Below are 23,685 nucleotides of genomic sequence, written 5' to 3'. Positions count from 1 at the left end.
GGTCCATCTATATTGGGAGACAGAGAACGACCAATGAGAAATACGTTTCGAAGGAGGAACTTGCTGCATACATCAGGGCGATGTCCCGACGCAAAAAGTGAATGCATTTATTTGTACTGGTGCAGGGCTGAAAGGCCAAATGTCGCGCACTCAAAATTATTGGTACATGACAGGCTAGAGGCAGACGTATAGCTTGAGAAGGGCGGTCAGAGTTACTACAAAATGAAACAAACCAGTGCCTCGAAAATCCATCTGAGTATATTTAGCCGTAACAGCACGCAGCATTTACAACAGAATGCAGCTCAAATAAATATATAAATATAACTCTCATCAGCAACAGATAGCAAAACTACTTAACAAACCAGGTCGGCGCCGACAACGCGCGACTGACGGCGCCGCACCCTGCTGACCCGGTCCGCGAGCTGAGCTCTCTTTCACCTCCCCAACGGATCCCAACAATTGGCCTCTGGCGGCGCGTCTCGGCTTCGGCGTGCAGCCCAGACGTCGGCTGCCCCGGGCGGTGTCTCCGACCGCGCGCGCGCGCGCCTATCGTGTTACAGCTGCAGCGGGCCGAGCCGGAGCGCCCAACTCGACGTCTAGTACTTGGTGCCGGCCCGACACGAAGTCGCGCAGCCTTTGGCGCACTTGGCGGCGTAGGTCTGCTGGCAGTCCCGCTGCTGCACGCCGCGGACGGCCGCGTCCCGGAACGCCGCAAAGGCGTCGGCGACCTCGCGCTCGGCGCCCTCCAGCGAGGCCTGGTCAGCCGACCTGCAGTAGAGGAGGTCAGCGTTAGACTGCGGCGCCCCCCACGAAACGCCCGGTGACATTGTAAAGCCGCCCTCACAGCAGAGAAGGCTTGCAGGCTTGAGAAAATATCCACGACACCCACGTATGCACACTTTTATAGGGTTACACACAGGGGTATCTTGCCTCCTTCACCACGACAAGATGACGTGCTTGCATGCTTGATGGGTTCCTATCGTTAGCGCGTAAGGCAAGAACAAATATTGACCCTACTTTAAACACACGCTGTGCGAAGATCGCACAGTGGTCTTTGGTGGGGAGGTTCCGCCAACAGCGTTTGGTCTAGACCACAGGCACAGCCTAAAACTCTTCTGCCATGAGCACCCTCCAAACGGAATTGCGCCGCCGGCTGTTCCGACTGTAGCATCTCACAAATGCTTGCGTTCGTCACCGTTATCTCCATTGTCGAGCCATAACAGCTGTCTCAATTTAGTCACGTCAAGGCGCGATTTCTTGCTGATGGGCGGAAGACAGCCATTTCGGCGCAGAGTGGGATGATCTATGATGCTTCAGAACAGCTCTATGACTGGCCACTCGGCACGCCGAAGGCGTTCTTGCGAGCGGCTGTGCCCATCGCCTTCCTAATCAACGCTGCCGTTGACCCGGCGTGACGGCAAAGGTCACGCACGGTGGACGCCCACTTGTTTGATGTGTAAGTTAAGGTCGTTACGTTACTGATGCGCTTTCAACTATCTAATATCTTACTAAGAGTATCTAACTGATGCGATTTGTTTGCGTATGCGCGTGTGCGTGTTCGTGGCTCTGACAGCATCCAAAAAACGCTTAAGATGATCAAAAACAAGGTTTCGGGTATTTTGTACTCGAGATAAACAGGTCACACTCGAACGACCCTCCAGGCTGCACCGTTAGCTTCTCAGACAGTGCGTGGGAGCAAGACTCAAAACAGACAAGCCAACGCAGGGTACACCGTAGCGGAGCCTGCCAGGCCGGACAGCAGACAAGACGGATTGCACCGGACCGGACAGCAGACAAGACGGACCGGACCGGACCGGACCGGACCGGACAGCAGACAAGACGGACTGCACCGGGCCGGACAGCAGACAAGACGGATCGGACCGGGCTGGACAGCAGACAAGACGGACCGAACCGGGCGGGACAGCAGACCAGCCGGACCGGACAGCAGACAAGACGGACCGGACAATCTCCGGGACGGAAGCGGAACGGAACGCTTTCGCCGGCCAGCAGCTCCCACGCCACACAGCTGTTTCTAATCCCTGCCGCTGCTCGCCTGGGAGCGTGCCAGGCGGTCGACGTGCGCCGCATTGTCGCGAGGGCGCCCCGTGCGCTGCCCAAGCTGTGAGGAGCCAGGCCGCGCGTTCCAGCGTGATTTGATTGCTGTGCGCCGCAGCGCTGCTTTCGCTCTGATGGGTGTGCTGGCGGAGCCGAGACCAGCGGCGCCACCCTGCAGAGAGTGGCCTCTGCTTGCTGAGAGTCGGCTGGTGCGACGCGTGTGGAAAGTCTCTGGCAGGCTGGGACTAATTGAAATTCGTCTTCTGTAGTTTTCTCTCAAAATGTACACCAGCCGGGCTATTGAATTTGGCTTCCAATTTCACTCGAATGACTTTCGTGTTAAGTGGCTCACATGCGTCTGTACTCGAGAGATATGGTCTCACGACATTCCAAGACCCTCCACAGTATCTACACCTCACTATGATCGGGATGAGAATAATGGTTTCCTGTTATTCGAAATCGTGGTAAAGATAGGCTAGTATGATGTAGTTTTTGACACTTTGGAACGTTTTCCTAAGGAGTTTTTTTTTTTGCAGCAATCAGTGTTGCATTGGTAACAAGAAATGGGGATGCAAAGACAATTTATTGTGTCTTACATCTATCTGTAATGTGAAATTGAGCCACTGTGTCTAATAAAAACGGAATGTGCTGAGTTTATGGGATAAGACCACGAGCGGCGGGGGCCGACGCCGTCTCGTGGCCCGCCGCCACCGCCGCTGGGCCTCCGCCGGCCGCGCCCGCCGCGGCGTCTGGCGCCCTACGGCTGTCTCCAGCGGCGGGGGCCTCCGCCGTCTCGCGGCCCGCCGCCGCCGCCGCTGGGCCTCCGCCGGCCGCGCCCGCCGCGGCGTCTGGCGCCTGCGGCCCGTCTCCAGCGGCGGGGCACGCCGCCCAGGTGACGCCTCGAGTCCCATTGTGCGGCTCTGGAGGAAAACGGCAGACACCGCGGCGGCACCAGCCGGCAGGCTGGTCCTGGGAGCCGACCGGAGCCGCCTCCGATGACGCCGCTCGGTCCAGAAAGCGGCGCTACAGGCAACGTCTCGCGTCCCAACAACAGCTTTGAAGTGCCGCGGGAGACGAGAGAGGAGCAAGGGCAGGGAGACGGTTCACCGAAATTTTAACGCTAGCTGTGTGACACTGCACGGTAAGGAATCGGTTTGAAAAGGTTTAAATAGCGCTGCTGTCTCTTCCCATCATTGAGATGGTTATGCTGACTGAGCTGATGAACCTTACGCGCAGAGCTCATGGCTCACCATTCTGGCATGGACACCACTCTGGAGCCTCCCGAACTCCAATGTCGTCCGTGACCTGCAGATGATCTTCTCCGGGGAGGTGGGGGAGGGGGAGGGGGTGGGGGTGGGGGGGGGGGGGGGGGCGCTGGCAGGAGTGACGGGCGTCTTACCCGATGATCTTCTGCAGCCGGGCGGCCACCTGGCCGTACTTGTCGACGGCGCCGGCCTCGTGGCGCCTCACACATCAGCCGCTTGCTGGCAGTCGTAGTCGTGCACCTCCATCTTGCGGAATAATCTGCCTCCTCCAGCATGATTACAGCACGTTGATGGCGTCGTATGCTGCGGAGAGGAGGCGCGGTCAGAGCACTCCGTGTGTGGCGGGGGGAAGAGCATGTCAGGCGTGGTCGACGCGCAACGTGAAATATCCGCGTCTGTGCGCATGACTGTCAAGATTAGACTATTGACATCGAAGCTAAAAAGACAAGAACACACCCGACACTTAGTGTTCAGTGCCGTATGTGTCAAGAACCTTAGAAGAGTGCACCACTGCAGCAAGAACGAAAAAGAAACAAACAAAATAACGCCACGTGTGTTTTAACGAATGCGTACGCACGACGCCTGGACGTGAACCACGTTCTCGCTTCGCGAATGTGAGCCCATGGCTTCAGTCGTGCTCCCGAAGCCCGTGCGCGTCTCTCCGGGCCGTTTCACACTGCTCCACTTTCCTGACCCACCTACCAAACAGGGGCCTTTGTGGTATTTTAGCGGCCACTGAGAGCTTTGGAGCAAAGTGCCTGATCATGCCGCACCACCCCGCTGTATACTGTTGGTCGGGAGAAAGTCGAGCGGAGCGGCGGGCTTGGTGGAACTAGCGGGCGTGATCGACTTACGCTCACTTGAACAGCACCGTAGGGCGGAACACGGACCTTCTGGCCTGTCAACCGTGGGGGCACACAATCGACGTTTCACGGCGCGTTTTAAATGCTTTTTCCCGAAGCCACGTGTTTGTTGAGCGCGCTGCACCTTTATGTCAACATACCACAGCGAGCGCGCTGTCCAGCGGGCAGGAACTTGGCTTTTAGATCACCATTCACGGCGGCTCCCCTCCAAGTATCCGTTTAAGACAACGGGCTGACCAAATTTTTCGGAAATTATTCCGCCTGGTTTTAGCTTTGCTGGACTGGTTAATAACCTCCAACAATGCCCCAGTTATCAAACGATTGGCTTTTAATTGGGCCCGGAGCCCCTCACGCTTCAGGCCAGTGCAAGGGTGCCTAGTCCTACTATGGCGCGAGGGAACTCAACACAAAAGTGTGTCAACACCCTCGTCCTCTTTCGGCCAGCATAAGTGGGACGGGCGGCGCTAGGAGCGCGCCCGCCCCCACCAAGACCGGGTCGGCATAACGGTCCGCCAACTGGACTTTGGACCGGCGCGGAGGCGCGCCGCCGTCAGCTTTGGTCGGACGCGATCGCCGTAACGTTTGAAGGCGCCAGCCGCGTCGCGCTTGAGAGCGCCTTTATGCCGAGGAGTGTATGTTGGCATTGACACCGGTGGTGAAAAGCTTACACTGCGGTGTTCGACGGCGAGTGGATGGCGGGAACCGCGCCGTCCGTGCTGGCAGGGCTGGGCGATAAAAAATGGCATGCAGATGTTAGTGGAAAATTACGTTGTGGACCAAAGAGAAAGCGCAGCGCGATGAAAGCCGGTGTGAAACTGTAATGTCCGGCCTCCACCTGCTACGTTTTGTCCTTGGTGGGTTGCAGTTAAAACCTCTCGGCGAAGCGGCGGGGCGCACCTTGCGCGGAGCGTTGACTGCGGCTTCGCGCTGCCGCCCACGCCGAAACTCTGGCGATGGCGTCGGCGGCGGGCGCGGCCGAAACAGACCCTGGCCGCCGGACGCCAACCGTGAAGAAGATCTGCAGGAGCGAGACGACCAGCAGCGCCGCGCCCCGTACCGACCACGATCAGCAGCACCTTGCCACCGAACGAGCGCATGAAGCGCGCGACCCGTTGACGGATCCGTGCAGGGCGTGGCGTCAGCCGGTTGGTCGAGGTGTAGAAACTTGCGCGCCGTGTTTGGGCTGTCTGCTGGGACGGTGCGGGCGCAGGGCCCGAGGCTGCGCTGTTCACCGCCTGGGCTGCCGTCGTACAGCGGGCCGTAGTGGTAGTGGAACTGATAACACTTGGTCTGCAGTCGGCTGCAGCTCCTCCGGCGATGTAGGCAGCAAAGTCCTCCTGCGGGTACTCGGGAGGAAGCTGTATGCTGCCTTGTTCTCTGAGTAGGCGAAGTCGGCGGGGACTCTCCGTGGCTAGCAGCACTCCTTGCCTGTCGTTGCTTCGACTTGACCTGCCGTCACGGTTGTAGGCAGGATAGACGGTGAGCCCGCTGGATGGTCTTGTAGTGACACGTAGCTGGACGGTTCACCCGTGTAAATGGCGGTTGATGTCGGTGGCGGTTGGCGGCGCCGAAAGCGGTTCGGTACGAAGCCGGCGCTGGCGCCTGGCTCCGCCCCGGCCAGCCGACACAATCGCACCAGCATCAGAGCGACGGCCGTTGAGCATTACTCGGCTCTGGAAAACAGCAACGGCCCGTACAACCCGTAGCACAGAGCTGGTCACGCGGCCGGGGAGGAAGCTGGGCACGACGGGCATGGATAAATATAAAAACGGACAGGATACGCCGTGGAAACCACTTATTTCCGGCTAGCGGTCGCCGATGCTGCAGTCTGACTCGCTCTAATTTTCGAGCAGAGCTCGCCGAGAGGAGAGCAAGCGGTTCTGCTGGGTCCAGAGCAGTCATTACCCGTGCACTGGCGCGCGGTGGCGCGGGCTGGCCTCCCGTGACGGCCCGGCCGAGTGACAGCAGGAAGCCGGCTGTCATCGCGTCATATTTTATCTCCCTTCACAGAGAGATCTCAGGCGCATCATGCTCCCACGCACCGAATAGAAAGGGTCTAGTCCAAACGGGAAAAGAAAACCGCACCGTCTCGCATTACGTGTGTGTGTAATTATCGCCACCAAATGTGAAGATGTCAGGCTTTGCTTGAATCTGACCCTGACTTAGACTTGGCTATGGAGTCAGCCGCGATTTGTCCGGTGCAGCGTTGAATCAACCAGAGTACCCGGAGTCAGGCTGTGGTCTACGACACTCATACATATATATATATATATATATATATATATATATATATATATATGTGTGTGTGTGTGTGTGGTGTGTGTGTGTGTGTGTGTTGTCTGTACTCTTGTGTGTGTATGTGTGTAAGCCACGGAGAACAGAAGCAGTGTTGTAGCCATCGTGTCAGTGGCCGCCTCTCAACTTAGGCAAGATTCCTTTTAGCCACAGTCAGAGTCGACTCCACGCACTCAACAGCTGAGGCTATAGAGTGTCTTTTACCCTTCAACGCCGTAGAAAGGGCGGTCAGCGCGATTAGGGAAAGTGGTTAGTGCGAACAGCACCTAAAAGAACAGCTGGTTAAATACGAACGCGGCCATGACACGTAGCTTGTACGTACTGAAACAGTGCATCTACCCTGTGGCCGCCCCTGAAACCCGAACAGCTGTTTTTTGGTCAGAGTCAGAATAGACTCATTGCCGTCATTGGGTCTCTTTGGCGCACTCAGCGGTTGAGCCAATATGGCGTCGTCTGCTCTCATCCTGAAGGGAGAGCACGCGGAAAATCAAAGCTCGTATCTCTAGCTCTCCAGACGCGCACGTTTGACCGCCGCGCTGCCGGCAGCCGGGAGTCAACTCAGTGTATTGGTAAACTGACGTATCAGCTTTCGGACGGCGAAGGTTGATGCATTTTGTCACACCATGAGCCTTTGTTAGAAGTACCCGAGAACTGGTCATACGCTGTTATGGCCCGCACAAACCACTAAGATGCAGGGATGTTGCATTAGCGTTGGGGTGTATTCAAGTGTGCATCAGTCTGGATCAGAGTGGAGATCTGGAGAAGAGAATTCAAACCTTCTCTGGATTGGACCACGCAGCATCACCAATATGCCACGATAGTCACCATGTAATATGCTGTTACTCTAAAGGGATGGTGACCACCGCACAATCAGTTCTGCACTAATTGCTTGGTAACGAAGAGGGGGATAGTGTTCAGGCAGCAGTTGCCGAACGATAACGTTATTTGTCTGAGGAAGGATACACGGCGGCCTGACCTTGGTGCTGCCTGAAAGCTCGGCTACCCTTGAGTATCACATTTTAAATGTATCTCAACGAAAGCTCGAACTGAAGTCATTGAACGACCCGCGAAATAACGCATCCCCTCATTACTGACGTTCATCCGCATTGAACGCAATATGAGTAGCCGCAACGAAGGTATATCATCGCAGGCCGAATGTAATGCAGATATGCAAAATATCTAAACAACGAAAGCCAGCCCACCTCAACATCTGATCCATTATGAGCCAGAGGAAGAAAACATGCCTGAATTGTTGTCTCTGCGTGATTAATAGCACAAAGAATCAGGGTATGTCTTCGAGGCCGAAATAAACCAGTGCCCTTCTGCGCACATTAGTGAGCATGCCCCACTTATTCCTGTTCAGGCGTCAAGCTGTGTGATGAAGCCAGAGCCTGAATAGAAACGTTCAAAAGGAAAAGCAAGCCAGCTTTTATGTTAAGCGCCCTGAGAGCCATCGAAAGACGACCTTTAAATCATCCGTCTCAGACTCAGGGCCCAGAGCATTGTAAAATGACTGGATCGGATTCCCACAAAATCATCCACCGAATGCCCCGGATTAGAGCTCAACACCATTTGCCTTCCGATAACAGCTCAGATTCCAGGACCGAAACATAGCACCACCAGTGCGAAGGAACACGGAATTTAAGCACAGCCTATGAGTGCCATGTATGCACCATGCTGGTCAGTGGAGCTGTTTTCCATTTTTCCCCGTTTGAAGTTACCATGGAGTTACTGAATCCAGCGCTCTGACGTTGTTGGTGCTGAGCATTTCCATGTCTTGGAGCTCATGGACCAGTGAGGAACACCCTCTACTAAACATTCCGCCGCAAACATAACTAACGATTTTGCAGTGCCTGTGAGCTTTGCATTCGGGAACAGCATCATTCTATAGAATGCACCTCAAAACCTATTTATTGCCTGATCGCCATGCACCATGCCGTTGACAAGCTTGGCATGTTTAGTAGCTTGATGTTCAGCCACACAATGACACGTGGGGGGCAGGAACAAAGCTTTCCCAGGAAGAATGTCGTCGGAAACAAACGAGTTATTATGGAACCTTACAAAAATTCCACCATGGTGATGGTCGCATCCGCTTCCCCAGCGGACGGAGGCAAATATCCTTTCCGGAAAAACTGATGCAGCTTACCTAACGAAACGGACTTCATAATTCAGCGCCCGAAGGTACGGACAAAGGATATCGATGGGCAATGATCGAGATAATGATTTGGTTTTTGGGGCGCGCCGACTGCGTTGTTTATGTGGCGCCCATAGGACTTCAGCTGTGACATCTTGTTTAAATAATAGCCATTTACACAACACACACACACACACATATATATATATATATATATATATATATATATATATATATATATATATATATATGTATGTATGTATGTATGTATATTAATCTAATCATTTTAAGAAAGTGTGTCTTCTAAACACTTATTCAGCGTCAGAAGACCAAGGTTAGTTTAGTAGCGTTGTGTGCATGTAGCCACTTCCACTACATTATCAGTCTTTTGTCGGAGCTCAATGCTCGGACAGCTACCATTAACCTGAAAAGTATGCCCAAACATGATGCAGCTGCTGGCCGAAACTCTTCGACGCATACGGAACAGGGGCTGGCATGATATGAAGCGTGACTGTCGGCATGAGCTGGCGGGCTGCGACGGCGCGTGACGCGGACCGGTACGAGTAACGCCCCGGGCGCGGCACCGGCCGACCGACGGCTCGGGGCGCTTCACTGGAACGGTACAGGAGTGCATCGGGCGTGGATGACCTGGCCTTAGCATCGAGTAGAATGCGGTCAAAGGTGCGTTGTACACGGTGACGCACGCCTACGAAGACGAACGTAGACTGCGTCCTATTTTTGGGTTAATGATGAGTACGTTGGCCAGCTTTTTGAGATGTTTTCTTATTTCACAGTTGTGGTGAAGATGAAGATTGAGGTCTGCAGCCATTGCCTCCAGGTGCTTTTAGCCTTCTTTGATGACAGTTCATCGTAACACCCATTTTCACGTCGACGAAGGTGAGGGAATAGTGAATTACCCGGAATGCGTCGGTCTGTACTTGTTTGCATATATATATATGTATATATATATATATATATATATATATATATATATATATATATATATATATATAGGTGTGTGTGTGTGTGTGTGTGTGTGGTGTGTGTGTGTGTGTGTGTGTGTGTGTGTGTGTGGTGTGTGTGTGTGTGTGTGTGTGTGTGTGTGTGTGTGTGTGTGTGTGTGTGTGTGTGTGTGTGTGTGTGTGTGTGTGTGTGTGTGTGTGTGTGTGATTTGCATATACAAGTATTCAGTTATTCCGTGCTTTGATCTCAAAAATGGCATGCACCATATAAGGTATATCGACTTTAATCAATGCCCTTAAAACATTTAAGTTTTCCTTTTACCTAAAAACGAGGAGCGCTTCGTATTTTGTCGATGGCAGCTGTTCTTTTCTTTGGCCTGAATAATCAGACGGTCTGAAGTGCGGTGTATTTCACAGCGGAGTGAAAAAAAAGGTTGACGATCCCAGAGTCTCACCTCTCCAGCGTGAGAAAAGTGTGCCCAACCTCACTTAGCGTAGCCGTTCGGGCCATACAGTGATCACAGAAGCGTGAGGTGAATGGAGGATTGTTAATTGTAAGTGAGACATCTGTGATAAAAACAGGCTCTGGCTTGCTTCAGTTCTTTCTTTCGTTTAGGTGATTAGGTCTCGATAGGCGTAAACCAAATTTTCACTCGCGCGCGAGGCAAGCAGGTGAGTGCTGGAGTGGACACCATGACACATTGGTCTCTGGAGTTCGACTGGCGCTACGACTAAGGCCACGGTTATGCGTCGAAGACAAAATTCCAACGATGTCTATTCTGACTACTCCGTGCACCAGCTGGCTTGCAGATGTAGTTCTGCGACCGTAATGCCGAAGATCAATCTAAAAAGATCGTCCCAACACAAAGCATTTCGCTTGGATGAGCATGGCATGTTGTAAACGCGGTTGGAATTAGATTCAGTATGACTAAAGATGTTGGGTACATTCTAGCCCACACCTTCTCAGCTGCTTTTCTAAGACAACAAACAAAGCTGATAATCTCACAACCTCAACCTCAACCTCCACAATTGCCGAAAATTTGCTGTCTCGTTAAGAAAGAAAACGTTCTTTTGCTGAGTAATCAACCTCCAATACAGCAGAACCAAATGATGTTATGGACCCAAAACTTGGCTGCATTGGCAGTAACTGAACATTTCAGGCTCTGCTTATGATGACGAGTGATCTAATTCACGGATTGAAACGTTGAGTATGGTCAGCATAAACAATTGTTGCTATCTAACGTCCCTTCAACAGTACCCTCCTGGCATATTAAAGACCTATAACTCAGTATAAGGACTAAGAACTCATAATGCCGAAAAGCGAGGAGTAGAAGGCCTTCCTTGCTGATATGAGGAAATAAAAAAGAAATTAAGACCTTACAGGCATTTGTAACGTCAGGAAGTTTTTGAAAAATTTCTACCAGAGATAAACCTTTTGTCTTTAATTCTATCGATATCAGACGACAACGTTAAGACAGTAATCAGCTTCCCATCGTCGTAACATTATTATGCCAAACCTCTTTACTTGGGACATGACTCCGAAGGTTTTTTATATACATTTTACGAAACCTGGTCAGTTCTATCTTGACTTCCGGCTTACGGAAATATTTATAAGACCTTGAAACGTTGTGTTTGCGTTCAACTTGTTGTGCGTGAAGCAGCTGCTTAAACATTTTTCTAAGGTCGAGGTCATGCGACGCTGAAAAGGTGTGCACATAATTTACCAGCATCATGGAGGCGAACGGCATGCTTGGAAAGTATATGGCAAGCTGAATCTATATCGATATAAGTTCAGCTATGTAATAAATTTCGGTTTTAAATAATTAAAGAAAATTATGAAAACTGCACGGCACTTGTGGAACACTGGTTAACCCATCTGTGACTCCTGAAACTCTAGCCTACCATTCAGTTACTATCAAAATCTTAGACGTTTCCGCAGTTTCTTTCTTTTTTCAATTCTAAGGAGTCATCAAAACCCGGTTAGAGTATTCGAGCTTCTCGTCAAGCTCACAAACAGCCCTTGAAAACTCTTCTGGAACGTCCAGAGAGCATGGTGGATTTTGGAAGCAATTTTCAAAAGAATCAAACCGATGCGTGGTGGCAGAGGTTATGACAGATTTGTTTCAGTCACCAAAGACCTTGATCGAGTTTTCGCAGTCATGGATGGATTAATTAGAAGTCACAAACGTAAGGGAAATTCAGAACCTTTAAGGAGTTTTCCAAAGTTGGCATAAACTTGACACTAACAGCTCAGCGCAAAAGTCACCATTTCCCTGTGAACGAAAGCTTACGAAATGTGACCTGTTTGACTCACGGGTGGAATCAAGGTTGGTCTGGTAGCGTGTGACTGGTCGGGGGCCCCATGTTATTCTGTAAAGCATCTGAAGTAAAATGTTTTCGTTTTACTTCCGTAAGTCACAGAACTACACGCGCTTGAAAACGATTGTCAAAACGTTGGAAGCGTCGACAATGTCAACAAGAGCAGACAGACTTCAAATACTTGCCGACTTTTCACGGCATATTGGTGTTCCCAGTTTTATGGGCTTGTAAAAAGCACCCAATGACATATCATGCAATGTATGATACAACACATCAAGGACGTGTTTTATGCCTGTAAAAGGGTTTGAATATGCACTGGTAGGATTAGATGACATATAGTTTGATGGTAAAATATTCATTATGAAATGCATTGTCCACATACCACGCATGGGAATAATACCGTGTCTTCTAAGTCCCGAACATTTATCATTGAGCGAAGAACTGCCGGAAATTTAACCCTCAAATCTTAACATGCAAGCTTTTGAGTGAAATGTTCATTGTTCACTGAGTGTAGTCTTAAATTTTCATTTGATGATACGTCGTGGCACAATGGACTTGAACTGCGGCATGACTGAAAAGTCACCAGCCGAGCACGCCCTGGGAGGCCCTCAATCCGCTAGTTTTCAATCGGTATCCATGTGATGTATGGTGCCGGCCCAAAGGCTCTCACTCGAATGATGCGTTAGAAGACCGCCCGGCTGCACCAATAGCATAAAGTTAAAGGACGTTCTCAATCTTAATCCCATCTCCACCGGCGCGCAACGCAGATCAGCACATGCGTCGGCATCCGCCGTCGCCAGAGGGTGCGGTGGCCAGGTCTTCGGGAGACGGCGGGTGGCTGCCAGTGGCGAGTGCCCACCTCGGCCGCGCCAGCGGAGCGGCGTCTCCCACCGCCGGCCGACTCACCGGGTCCGAGCGAGCGCGACTGGAAGCCCTGGTTGCTGTAGGTCGCGTACGTGTCGGGCTCGTAGTAGTCGTAGCGGTTGTTGGCCGACGACCCGAAGAAGCCGAAGGCGAACAGCGCCAGCGCCAGCAGCAGACCGAATAGCAGCGCCACCGCTACTCCCGCCAGCACGTAGTTGAGCGCGTTCGAGTTGGTCGAGTTGTAGATGATGAAGAGGCGCGGGTCGAGCACGTCCTCCATCGAGGTGGTGTCGAGTTCGGAGGCGGCGGCAGCGCCCAGGGCGGCGGCCAGGACCGTGGCGGATAGCATGGCGCGGCGGTGGCGGCGGCGACGGACTGCGGGGCTGGCGACGGCGGCGGCGGCGGACTGGCGAGCGCCGGGCCCGGACGCGTCCTATAAGCGCGCGGAGCGCGGCGGACGCACGGGGCGTGGACGTCACCGACCCAGGCCCGGCGGCGACGCTGGGTCACGCAGTGGCAGTGGGCGCAGTGGCGGGGTTGTCACCGGACGCGGACGCTCCGGCCAGCGGACGCCACTCCGGAGGCGCCGCCCACCATGCCTCTGCCGGCCTCCTGGCCTCGGAGGCCGGGGAGACTGGTGAATGGGGCTTGCAGGCAATACTAATCTCCTGTATTTCCGGGTTCAGGCTGGGCAGACTGGCTGAATGGGTTTTGTAAGCAGTACTATCTCCTGCGGTGCCGGGTTTAGACCGGGTAGACTGGCTGAATGGGTTTGTAAGCAATACTATCTCCTGCGGTGCCGGGCTCAGGCTGGGCAGACTGGCTGAATGGGTTTGTAAGCAATACTATCTCCTGCGGTGCCGGGTTCAGGCCGGGTAAACTGGCTGAATGGGTTTGTAAGCAGTACTATCTCCTGCGGTGCCGGGTTCAGACCGGGTAGACTGGCTGAATGGGTTTGTAGGCAATACTATCTCCTGCGGTGCCAGGCTTTTGGATTTGGAGCCCAGTGAGCGGATGTGGTCGCGTTACCCCATGGTGCGCTTAGCTTTTATATACTCATGGTCGATGGGTGACAACTGGCCGAGATGCATTAACAGATGGAGTAATTGTTTAGTGTATTATCCTCGTCTGGCGTGTTCGTATGTACACGATGGTTCGGTCCGCTTATTACCCGGTCATCGTCGGATGTTATTGAGTTCTGAAGAGGACTTGACAGTGTTTGGCTTTCAGCCATACACGCGCCACAGCCGAATTTTCTCCTTGGAACTAACATGATAAGGAACGTTATATCTGCAGGCATGGTAAGCTGATTGAGGCATTACTTTTACCGCCACTTGGTTATTACCTTTAATCCGTCGATGCTCTTCTTGAAAGATTACATAACGTCTGACTACGCAGATGTTAATGGTTCTTTTAGCACTTGCCTCATTCGGTGATAATCGTGATAAGTGACGGACGTCGGCCACCGCTTGAATTACATCCAACAGCTCATTTGAAAACACTATGACCCGAATCGTTAAAACGGTTGCTGTAAATTGCAGGTCCAATCACACCATACCTGCAAACATTTTCTGCAATTTCAAACAACCGGCTGCAGTAATTCACTCAGCTACCAAATAGCACGTGCTGTTGCCCAAAAATCACGCCAGACAATCTGTTGTGGCACAATCACCTCACGCGCTTGTTTCACGCGCACACATTCTGAGCTTATCAGCTTGAAAAACGTGTCAAAAGGCTGTAGTTAACTCCGGCTGTCGAGTGTGCGGCAGCAGTGGACACTTTTCTGACCATTCACCGGGTTTTGCACGCAGCACTTGTGTGCAATCGCAGTCATCGTGAGGCTCCGTCCAGACAGACAGTAGCACGTCCGCCATGCTTAGCACCAACGCCGGGTCGATCGTGCTTCTCTGCCGACGCCCAGTTCAGTAACACCGCCAGCATTCCTGCTGACTCAGCCGCTTTCCGCATTCTGGTCAGATCTGAGTGGGCCGAGGCCACCGCCGGCCGCCGTTGTTGGCAAGCACTGCCCACAGCTCCGCTGTTTACGTCATTCGGAAACCATCCGATCAGCAAACTTGACCCGATTGGTGGGGCGCACCGGCCCGCTTTCGTCTCTGGCCGCCGTCGGTCGGGAGAGGGGCGAGGCGCTCCGCGTGAGGCTCGCGCTCCTGCGCCGGTCGTGCGCGGTGGCCTCCAATTGGCTCCGTCCTGCATCGGCACCAGAGCCTGCCGCCTTGCTGAAAGGCGTGCGGCCCGCCGCGCCCCACTTGGTCCTGCTGAACGACGACGAGGCGAGGCCCCGGCCGGTCTCACCGCCGGCGAGGCGTCGGCGCGCAGGTGGCGGCGCAGCGCACAGCGGAGAAAGCCGCCGCGGTTTTCCCTTGTGGACTCACGATTCCTTACGAGAAGCGCCACACCACCGGTAATTGAGGACGGCAAACCGGCGTGGCAGGAAAAGGGAATGAGGCTGGTGTTTGCTTGACCTTGCTTGCCTCGAGCGTGGTAGTGGAAGAGCATGGCGGGCCTATAAAGACTAGTTGAAGAACGATACCATAATGTACGTGCGGAGAGATGGTAGCGGCGATGCCCGTGGAAATTAGTTGATCATTCTGCACACGTCGAACGCCATTAAGCTAAATGATCGGCTACTAGACTTGCAACATCGGCTTCTTCTCCCACACATTGAGCGTCTCACTCTGCTTGGAAAGAACCTCCCCAGTCCAGGTTACGATCAGTTGACTTCCCACTTATCTAAAAACAACAGTTTTGATCTATGGTCTAGCGACCCCATTAACACAAACCAATGATAATTTGATGGCAAATTTACATTCTTAACAGCATGACAGTTTTGAACATACGTTGCAGCAGCGCGGTGATCATAAAGTGTGCCAAAACTACGCATAAAAGAAATACCACGCTGATAACTTATGAAGACTTACAAGAACAGGATGATTAAAAAGAAGTGTCAATGCTAACTAACTAACGAAGGGAAATATCAAACGACAATATGACTGGAGGGAAGTAATAACTGTTTAATTCGTAAGCTAGTGTGATCACTTTTGGAATACCCTCGTATGTTCACAGAATTCTACGATGCGTGTCAGGAGGCATATCTGTTAATATTATAGCTCTGCAAACCGTGGCATCTGTGATTTAGCCGTGGGATTAACTCTTGCCACCTTAAATCTCAAAACAAGACGCCGTGCCTGGACTTGGCTAGCCGATAAATGGACGCATGACAGGGGCATGCCTTTAGATCCCACGTGGGTTCTCTGGGTCGGTGAGCGGGCCGCACTACAGGCGGCCGGTTCAGGCGCGGCGGCGCGACCCGCGTCCCCGTGACACGGGGTCGCCGCGGGCCCGGACCTTCGGCGCGCGTCACCATGACTCTCGGTTCCTCTGAGTCGCGGAGAGGCCGGCACCGCCGAGACTGGGTCAGAGTCGGCCAGCCGGGCGCCTCTGAAGCAGAGTCGAATAAAACACCCACAGCCCGTGGGTCGCGGTAGGAAAACAGTCACGCTCGACAGCTAACACACGGACGTCCTCCTCCCACGGCAATTGCTACAAGCAGGTCCGGAACCAGGGCGATCAGAAAGTGGCGCCGCTGATAGTTTATATGGTCACGTAACGGTGCTACTCAGGCGTTGCGCTTGAATGCACTGCCTGTCGTTAGCTCGAGTGTTGCAGTAACTCATCATGATAAAATGACTGTCGTATCGCAAGTGTACTTAAGGCAGCAGCAAAATGTTTATCCAAATCATGGAATTGCATAAATGCATGCGATTAAAAGCTAAGTCAATATTTTTTTTCTTCAAAAAACATTTATCTAGCCTTACTCCTAAACTGGGAGTGGCAGCGCCGCTTAAGCTTGCCTAGCTAGAATTTCTGAGCGGTTCGAGAGAAAGCATGAACTTGGTGATTTTTCATAGGCACCTGCCTTTCACCCGCAGTTTAAAAATTTCAAAGCGACAATGTTGAAAATGGCGGCTCCAGAGGGGTGGTCAGAGGGGCGCGCCGCACGATACCATGGCGGACACGGGAAGACGCTTAAAGTTGAGTGTGCGAGGAGACACTTTTGGAACATTACGATACATGCCACACAACATAACGAACATCTGAGCATCTTTTGTATGGACTCAGCAACGTTGCGTGTATAGATATTTTTCTTGATCTGAAAGTCAAATAACATCAATCAAAAAGTTGACGTAGGCGTTGGCAAATGCATCATATCCGTCCTGCCGCAAACCTGGCCTTTCAGCACACATGCGACCGGTGCGGACGTGCGGCGCTAGTGACTCAACGGCTTGCGAAAGCGGCGCGCCGGCCGGCCGCTCTCCGGCTCCACTGCTGCGGCACACAAGGCATCGGGCGCGCCAATTCGACGCGGCGCGGGAATTGCGCGCGAGGCGCCGCCGCGCGCATAGCTGGCGCCTTTTGTCTCGCTGCGCCGAGCGTGCCGCGCGGTGGCAACGCCCTGACGCGGCGAGCCGCGCGGCGCCCAGAATGCACGTGGCGCGCCAAGTGTGCCGCGCTTCCGCTGCCGTGGCGGCAGACTCGGCGCAGGCCGGACAATCGCCGGCATGCGGATTTCTGTCGAGCCTGGCTTCCGTCACTCGAGAGAAGAGCGCCGCCGGTCTGGTGGCTCGGCACGTCGCCTTCCGTCAACGTGGACGTGAACAGCGGCAGTGGGACCTTCAGGCAGAAACCAGACGAGAGATCTGCCTCCGCGCCATGGCTCTGGCACGAACTGAAGTGAATGATGATTGGAATGACGCAAAAATAACATTTACTGCTCTTATTTCGATACACTTTCAAAAGAATTTCCGGCTACTCGGCGCACGCAATTTGGACAGCGGTAAATGACAAGATGGTAACCATAGTTTGACAGCTTGTCCACTCTCTTTTGACAGATCTGGCAGATGTCAGTGACGGAAATAATTACGTAGGGCGCTCTCATCCGAGCCATCAGTAGTGCATTGCGTGAAAGCTGGACCCAGGAACCTTGGTTTGTCAATTTTAATTAGTGCTCTGCGAGGTGAGAAATCGGGTTGCGCGGCAAAAGCATTTTCACCCAATATATTGAACCAGACAATTCAGGAATATAAGGACACATTATCTCGCCAATGATTAACTTTCAGCGGGATCTCAAGCCATCAGCTAGGTTCCAGGTACAGCGTGAAAAAACGCAGTTCCTAGCATTCAAACGACCAAACGCCACCTCAGACTAGGCCTCAACGAGTATCTTTGTGACGCAAATACGGAGCCAAAGACACACCTTTTGAGGATCGTATTCAACAAAGCCATCCTAATGCAACGATTACGGCCATCTCCCTTCATGCCAATGCTTTGAAGATGAAAGGGCGTAGCCAGTCCCAAAATCACCAAGTCTCAGTGTATATATGAGACAGAGAGCCTGCGCTGAACACCCAAACTGAGCTGTTCTCGCACCGACATCGTATGGTTCGCAGAACACATCACCAAATGGTTCGTTACGTGTCCCTCCAGTAATGCACCATCGGCTATCTACTTTAGGCTTTTAAGACCGCATGTCTCAGTGTCCTGAATCACGGCTAGGTCTCAGAAGCAAATGTCGATTTGCATAGATTTGCAATGACTGCATAGATTTAAGCTTACTGAAGGACTTACAGTCGTGTGCGATATAAACGGCCGCGGTATGATCTAGTGAACTGTGTCTTAGCGGACATGGAATAGTGGTTGGAATAACATTATGTATGATTTTCATGTATCTCTGTAAGCAGACATGACATGTGCTGCATTTTTGTTGGTCTGATAATGTTGGAAAAGCCTCGTCGGCGACTGCCCGCCATTGTAAAGGTGTCTGATTTTCGAGCGCACAAATGTGGTTGTGGGACTGTGGACTGAGACACAAATGTCATGGGACTCTGGCTTTTAATTACACTGCTACACGCGTTCGTCGATATATGGTATACCTGGCACCGGCGTTCCGTCACACAAGCTAGGATTTGATTCGATATCCTTATCTAACGACTTTGCGAGTTCAAATCCATGTGTCCGCTCGCCTGCGGAGATCAGGTCACTGCGAGACGGTCTCGTGAATTGTGACTAAAGGTATGAGGCAAACTTAACATGTGCATGGTCAATGAAAGGCAACAAACCTCATCTTGATTTGCATAGATAGGACTGTAGTATTAGCCTTATTCCTCGGAGAAAAACCAACACAATGGAGATATAGTTGGGTTGATATTCGGCAACATGCCTCAGTTGAAACGATAGCAGTTCTGTTATTGTTTCGATAAAGGCATGTTGCCATGGGTTTTTCTCTGAGAAATAAGGCTAATACTACTGGCTTATCTACGCGAATAATGTTTCTCGCCAATGAACAGAACAACTTACGTCATCTTAATTCGGTCTAAGGTCTAAGATCTAAAATATAAGGTTTGTAAACCGCACTTCAAAATATGTCATTACCTGAAAATCAGCCAAGCGGAGAGCCGTCATGTGCCTTCCATCACCAAGGGCTCGTGGTGCGGTTCCCCAATCCTCTCCCCTCTCCTCTGGCGGACCCAGAGGAGAGGGGAGAGGTGTGCACACGCGTGTGCGTGTTGGCGGCTGCTTGTTTCGAAGACGCTGCCCGACAAGTCCACAGAGCTATCATAGAGAACCCTGAAATACCTAGAGCCAGAGTTAGAACTGTAGTTTTCTATTCAGTTGGGTGGGTTTCAGCTCTCTCAACTTGCGTTTGAGTACCCCTAACTTAACGAACTAAGTGGGGCGAATTCGAAAAAGAAATCCGCTTGTTCCCATATTTTGGGGGTAGGCAGCGTCATTTTCACTGCTCAACCACACTAACTCTTTTTGCAAAACTACGCCCCTATTACGGATATTCCTTTTATGAATATGTGCCATACTGAAGCATAATGACGTAGGACGGGCAATTTCAGCTACAAAGTTGAGCCAACGTGATATGGGCAACAACAGTTCAACTAAAAAATGACATGGGGAATAATGGTTGCAAGTGTTGATTCCATTAGCAGCAGTTTCCCTTGTTTTCCTGACACGATTTCAGTAAAATGTGTAGACACTGTCGTCCTGTGAATGAATTCCAAAGATGGCGGAGATGTACTGTTTCAGAACTAGCAATAATTCTATCATTCACCTGAGAGGCAACAAGGATTAGGTTGGCTGACGCCACCCAGTGGAATGAAAGTCCCAAACTGTCACACAGGTGACTAATGTAGCAGAGTGGATGCTTCCTCGCGGAGGATGCTGATCAGAATCTTCTCAGTCATTCCAAGCCTGACCTGGCCGACCTAATCACGCATGACCGACCGCTAGCTATTTAATATTTCAGACACGATGACAGCAGATTCCCATCACATCCTTCTCTGAGCTGCTGAACCGCCAAGAGGCTCTCTAGCCGTGCGCTTCACCCTCAAGGAACGGCCATGAAAGGAAACCGGGAAAACATCGGAGCAGCTAGCGCCTCAATCTCAGGAAGCCTTGGCGCGACTCCCTGGTGAGGTCATATAGGACGGCATTTGACACTCGACAGTGGCCGGTGACAAGTTGTGTGCGGCGTGATGCGAGCAAGTGGCAACAGACGTCTTTTAATTGTTATTACGTAGGTGCATTGGCTAAGCTTTCATTACGGCAATTTTGGCACCGTCCGACCAAATTTGGGAGCTAAATTAATGAACATTTTAAAGTATGTCATGACCTTAGAGCGTGATAAAACATCGTTTGTTACGGCATACTTCAAAGTATTTAATTGCCTCAGCATGAATAAACCGCAGTCATCTATGCAGCTGTTGATATTTGGCTATACTTGCGTGATAACATGCATGTCTGGTAATGTTATTGTACTAGCACTTTACGTTGACTTCTCCAATAAGAAATATGGTCTGGCTACGCGCTGAGAGCCTGGGCATTTTGGCATTCTTGGCCCAGCCTAAGCCGAGATTTTGGGCTTAATATCTTGACTAAGACCGAGAGCCAGATATCAGTGTTTCAAATATAGTTATTTGGTATCACCATGTGCACTTCAGCTGACTGAGTGCAATACCTGTGTCATCGATACGATATGATAGAGCTGATGCCAGTGAACGAGTACGTCATTAATAGTTCTGAACACCAGTCAGTACCCTTATTAGCTTGGGAGCACGTGGAGAGTAAGCATGAAACGTCCCTTGCCATCCATCAACCTGGATGGCCGGGGCCCCTTTTAGTTCCTAAGCTGCCTCATGATGCTAGTGACACCGCTGCTTAGATGACACAACTAAACGAATGAAAGAAGGAGCCACGTGACATATTTGTAGGCCTGTACCAATTAGATCTATCAGTGGGTTTGGAAGTCCGCCTTCCATAAAAGCCTAGCAGACAAAGGGGCTCAGGTAGAGGTTACTGTAATCACGTTCGCGCGCTGATAAGATACTCAGGTAGGGCTACTGTGGTGTCATTCGCGCGCTGATCCATATAACACATCGCTTGGAAAGTAATTTGTTGACGGATAATTCGCCTAGTGATGCGGTGATGATTCATTCATGACATTTTGTTGAATACATCAACTGTAAGAACATATATATATATATATATATATATATATATATATATATATGCATATATATTCAGCAAAGAAATGCTATCCCACGGGCTGATAATATCGGAAAAAACCATTTGCGTGGATGCGGAATGTGGGAATTAGGAACTGTGAGCGTCACTGCTCGTTCGGCGATCGATCTGAGACATTCCACTCTGACGGATGAAGCATGCTAGGTTTTATTTTTACCCGACTGTTTGTCTGCTCTAATTTTTGTAATCAATTTCTGACGCATGACGCTGTCTCTGAGCACTTTGTGGAAGCCAATTTGTTGATATTATCAAATCAGAAATGGATACAGTGGCACGCAGCCTTTTCATGATATATATATATATATATATATATATATATATATATATATATATAAGGTAATTGTCCTACTTTCTTTTTCATCAGCATTTGTCTTACTTCTCCTTTTGTACTTTCTTCTCTTATGTTAAATAGCAATTATTGGCGAGACAGCATACCCATATACGCCGAGTGTTTGACAGCGCACCCTACATCTCCGTCCGGCAGAATTATCACGCAGTAGTTCACATCTCCACCACGAGGTGGCAGCAGTATTGATATTTAATAGGTAACCGTTTAGGAATGCTGCGCTGGAAGTGTGAACTTCATTCCAGTGCCGGATTCGTAAAAACGCATCTGCCCTAACGGTGGGTGGGTACCAATTAAGGATGCAGTAGATTACCTGTATACCGCATGATAAATCGAAGATATACAGCAGACTATATATGTGTGAAGAAAATGGACGGAAGCAAAACGTAATCCTAGGAACGTGATCTGGCACGGAAGCTCAGCAGGCTATCTGAATATCTAATTCTATCTGAGCTGCCTGAATGCCTCCACTATGTTGTTTCTAGCGTATTGCCGTGTTATCTGCGTTGCTCCCATCACTCATTTTTGTCATGCAGCCAGAGATGCTCTATTTGGGGCTTCTGTAGACCAGAACCATTTCGGTTAAAGTTCCAAATTTTAGAACTATGTGACAAGGGAAAGATGGAAATACTTTGGCCCATCCTGCGTTACCTTGTACACTGAAACCATCCCAACACCGAGACCCAAAACGCGATTCGTGGGGTTCATAGCATGGCTCCCAAACAGGGCGACAGAGGGACCGCCTGGTGGCTGACGGCTGTGCGATGAGACGAGATTTTTCGAGGATGCAGGATGAAGCGCAGGTTGAGGATAAGAGGGTGCGGGGTCGGAGAAAGTCTCAACATCAAATCAATTTAACGGGTCGAGGAATGGTCGTGCTTATACGTCGGATGACCCGTGCCGGCGCGGTGAGACGGCGCGACGCCAGGCGGCAGAGCATGCAACCATAACTTCAAGTCCTTGGCGCGGGAGACGCTACAAGTACCAAGCTGGTAGCCAAGTAAAAGCCTTCGAGAGCGCATGTGCATGAAACGACACGTAAATTGACTGACGAGAAGAGCGAGGCCTTAACCGTGGTTTCATGTGCACTACAAACAAAAGTACGTTAAGCTGAATTCATGCTTCGTCAGGTTTCCGTATACTCTCGGGGCAGCCAAACCTGCTGGCAATGGTCGGAAGGAATGTGTGTAGCCCTCGGCATTGGTGAGAAATCAACTGCCATTTCACTACAAAACTATTTCCGTCGCACGTCTGCAGGTACGCAGCTCGAGCTACAGATGGCCCAGCTGCTCCAGCATCAGTGCGTGCAACACTATATTCGGCCAGGGTGTACCCGTGTTGACGCGCTTATAACGCTGCAGGCTGTGTGAGGCGACGTAACCTGACCGCGGATCAGCGGTAGCGCTCCTGCACGTGAAACGTGAAACCTGACTGGCGATGTGACAGATCGGGTCACAAGGGTGAAACCAGACATATCAGAAACCAAAGATATCCGGCACACATACAGCTTCGAAATGTAATTTCTTGCTTGACCGAGATGACACGACTTTTGTTCGCGATTTATGGAGTCTCAAACGCCATCAAAATTATATTATTAGAGCAAATACATACAGACCAGGGCTATGGGACCCATGTTCTAAGACAAAGGTACGCTGACAGCCAGATGCACCGGAGACACGGCCAATACGGGCTTGACAAAATAAACATTGTGCGTCATCATTTGAGGTATGATCTTCAACGTTTAGAAAGTGCGTATTTTAATGTGTAATTTAGCATAATACAGTGCGGTATCATTATTACCACATTAAAAATTGCCTCGACACAAACAGCCTGATTTGCGCGAAACCCAGCGGCTTTGTCCAGTAGGTGCGAATATCATGGGGTACAGAGGCAGCACGCGTGGGTGTATGTGCGCTGTGTATGTGCTACCGAATGTGCTACGCGGGTTCAGTGCGATTAATGTCTAGGATCC

General features: G+C 51.1%; 1 protein-coding gene across 1 annotated transcript; it reads right to left on the bottom strand.

Annotated features, from left to right (window-relative positions):
• Positions 1 to 3,597: 3,597 nt before the first annotated feature.
• On the bottom strand, positions 3,598 to 13,131 carry LOC119096490 (uncharacterized). Its single transcript, XM_037219404.1, has 2 exons — positions 12,800 to 13,131; positions 3,598 to 3,623 (listed from the first exon to the last, which is right to left on the bottom strand). Exons 1-2 carry the CDS (start codon positions 13,104 to 13,106, stop codon positions 3,598 to 3,600), a joined length of 333 nt encoding a protein of 110 aa, XP_037075299.1. The 5' UTR covers positions 13,107 to 13,131.
• Positions 13,132 to 23,685: the final 10,554 nt, after the last annotated feature.

Source organism: Pollicipes pollicipes, unplaced genomic scaffold (assembly GCF_011947565.3).
Source record: "Pollicipes pollicipes isolate AB1234 unplaced genomic scaffold, Ppol_2.1 Scaffold_4295;HRSCAF=5057_pilon_pilon_pilon, whole genome shotgun sequence".
NCBI lineage: Eukaryota > Metazoa > Arthropoda > Thecostraca > Pollicipedomorpha > Pollicipedidae > Pollicipes > Pollicipes pollicipes.
The sequence above is the reverse complement of the archived record's forward strand: the minus strand, read 5'-3'. Positions and strand labels throughout refer to the sequence as shown.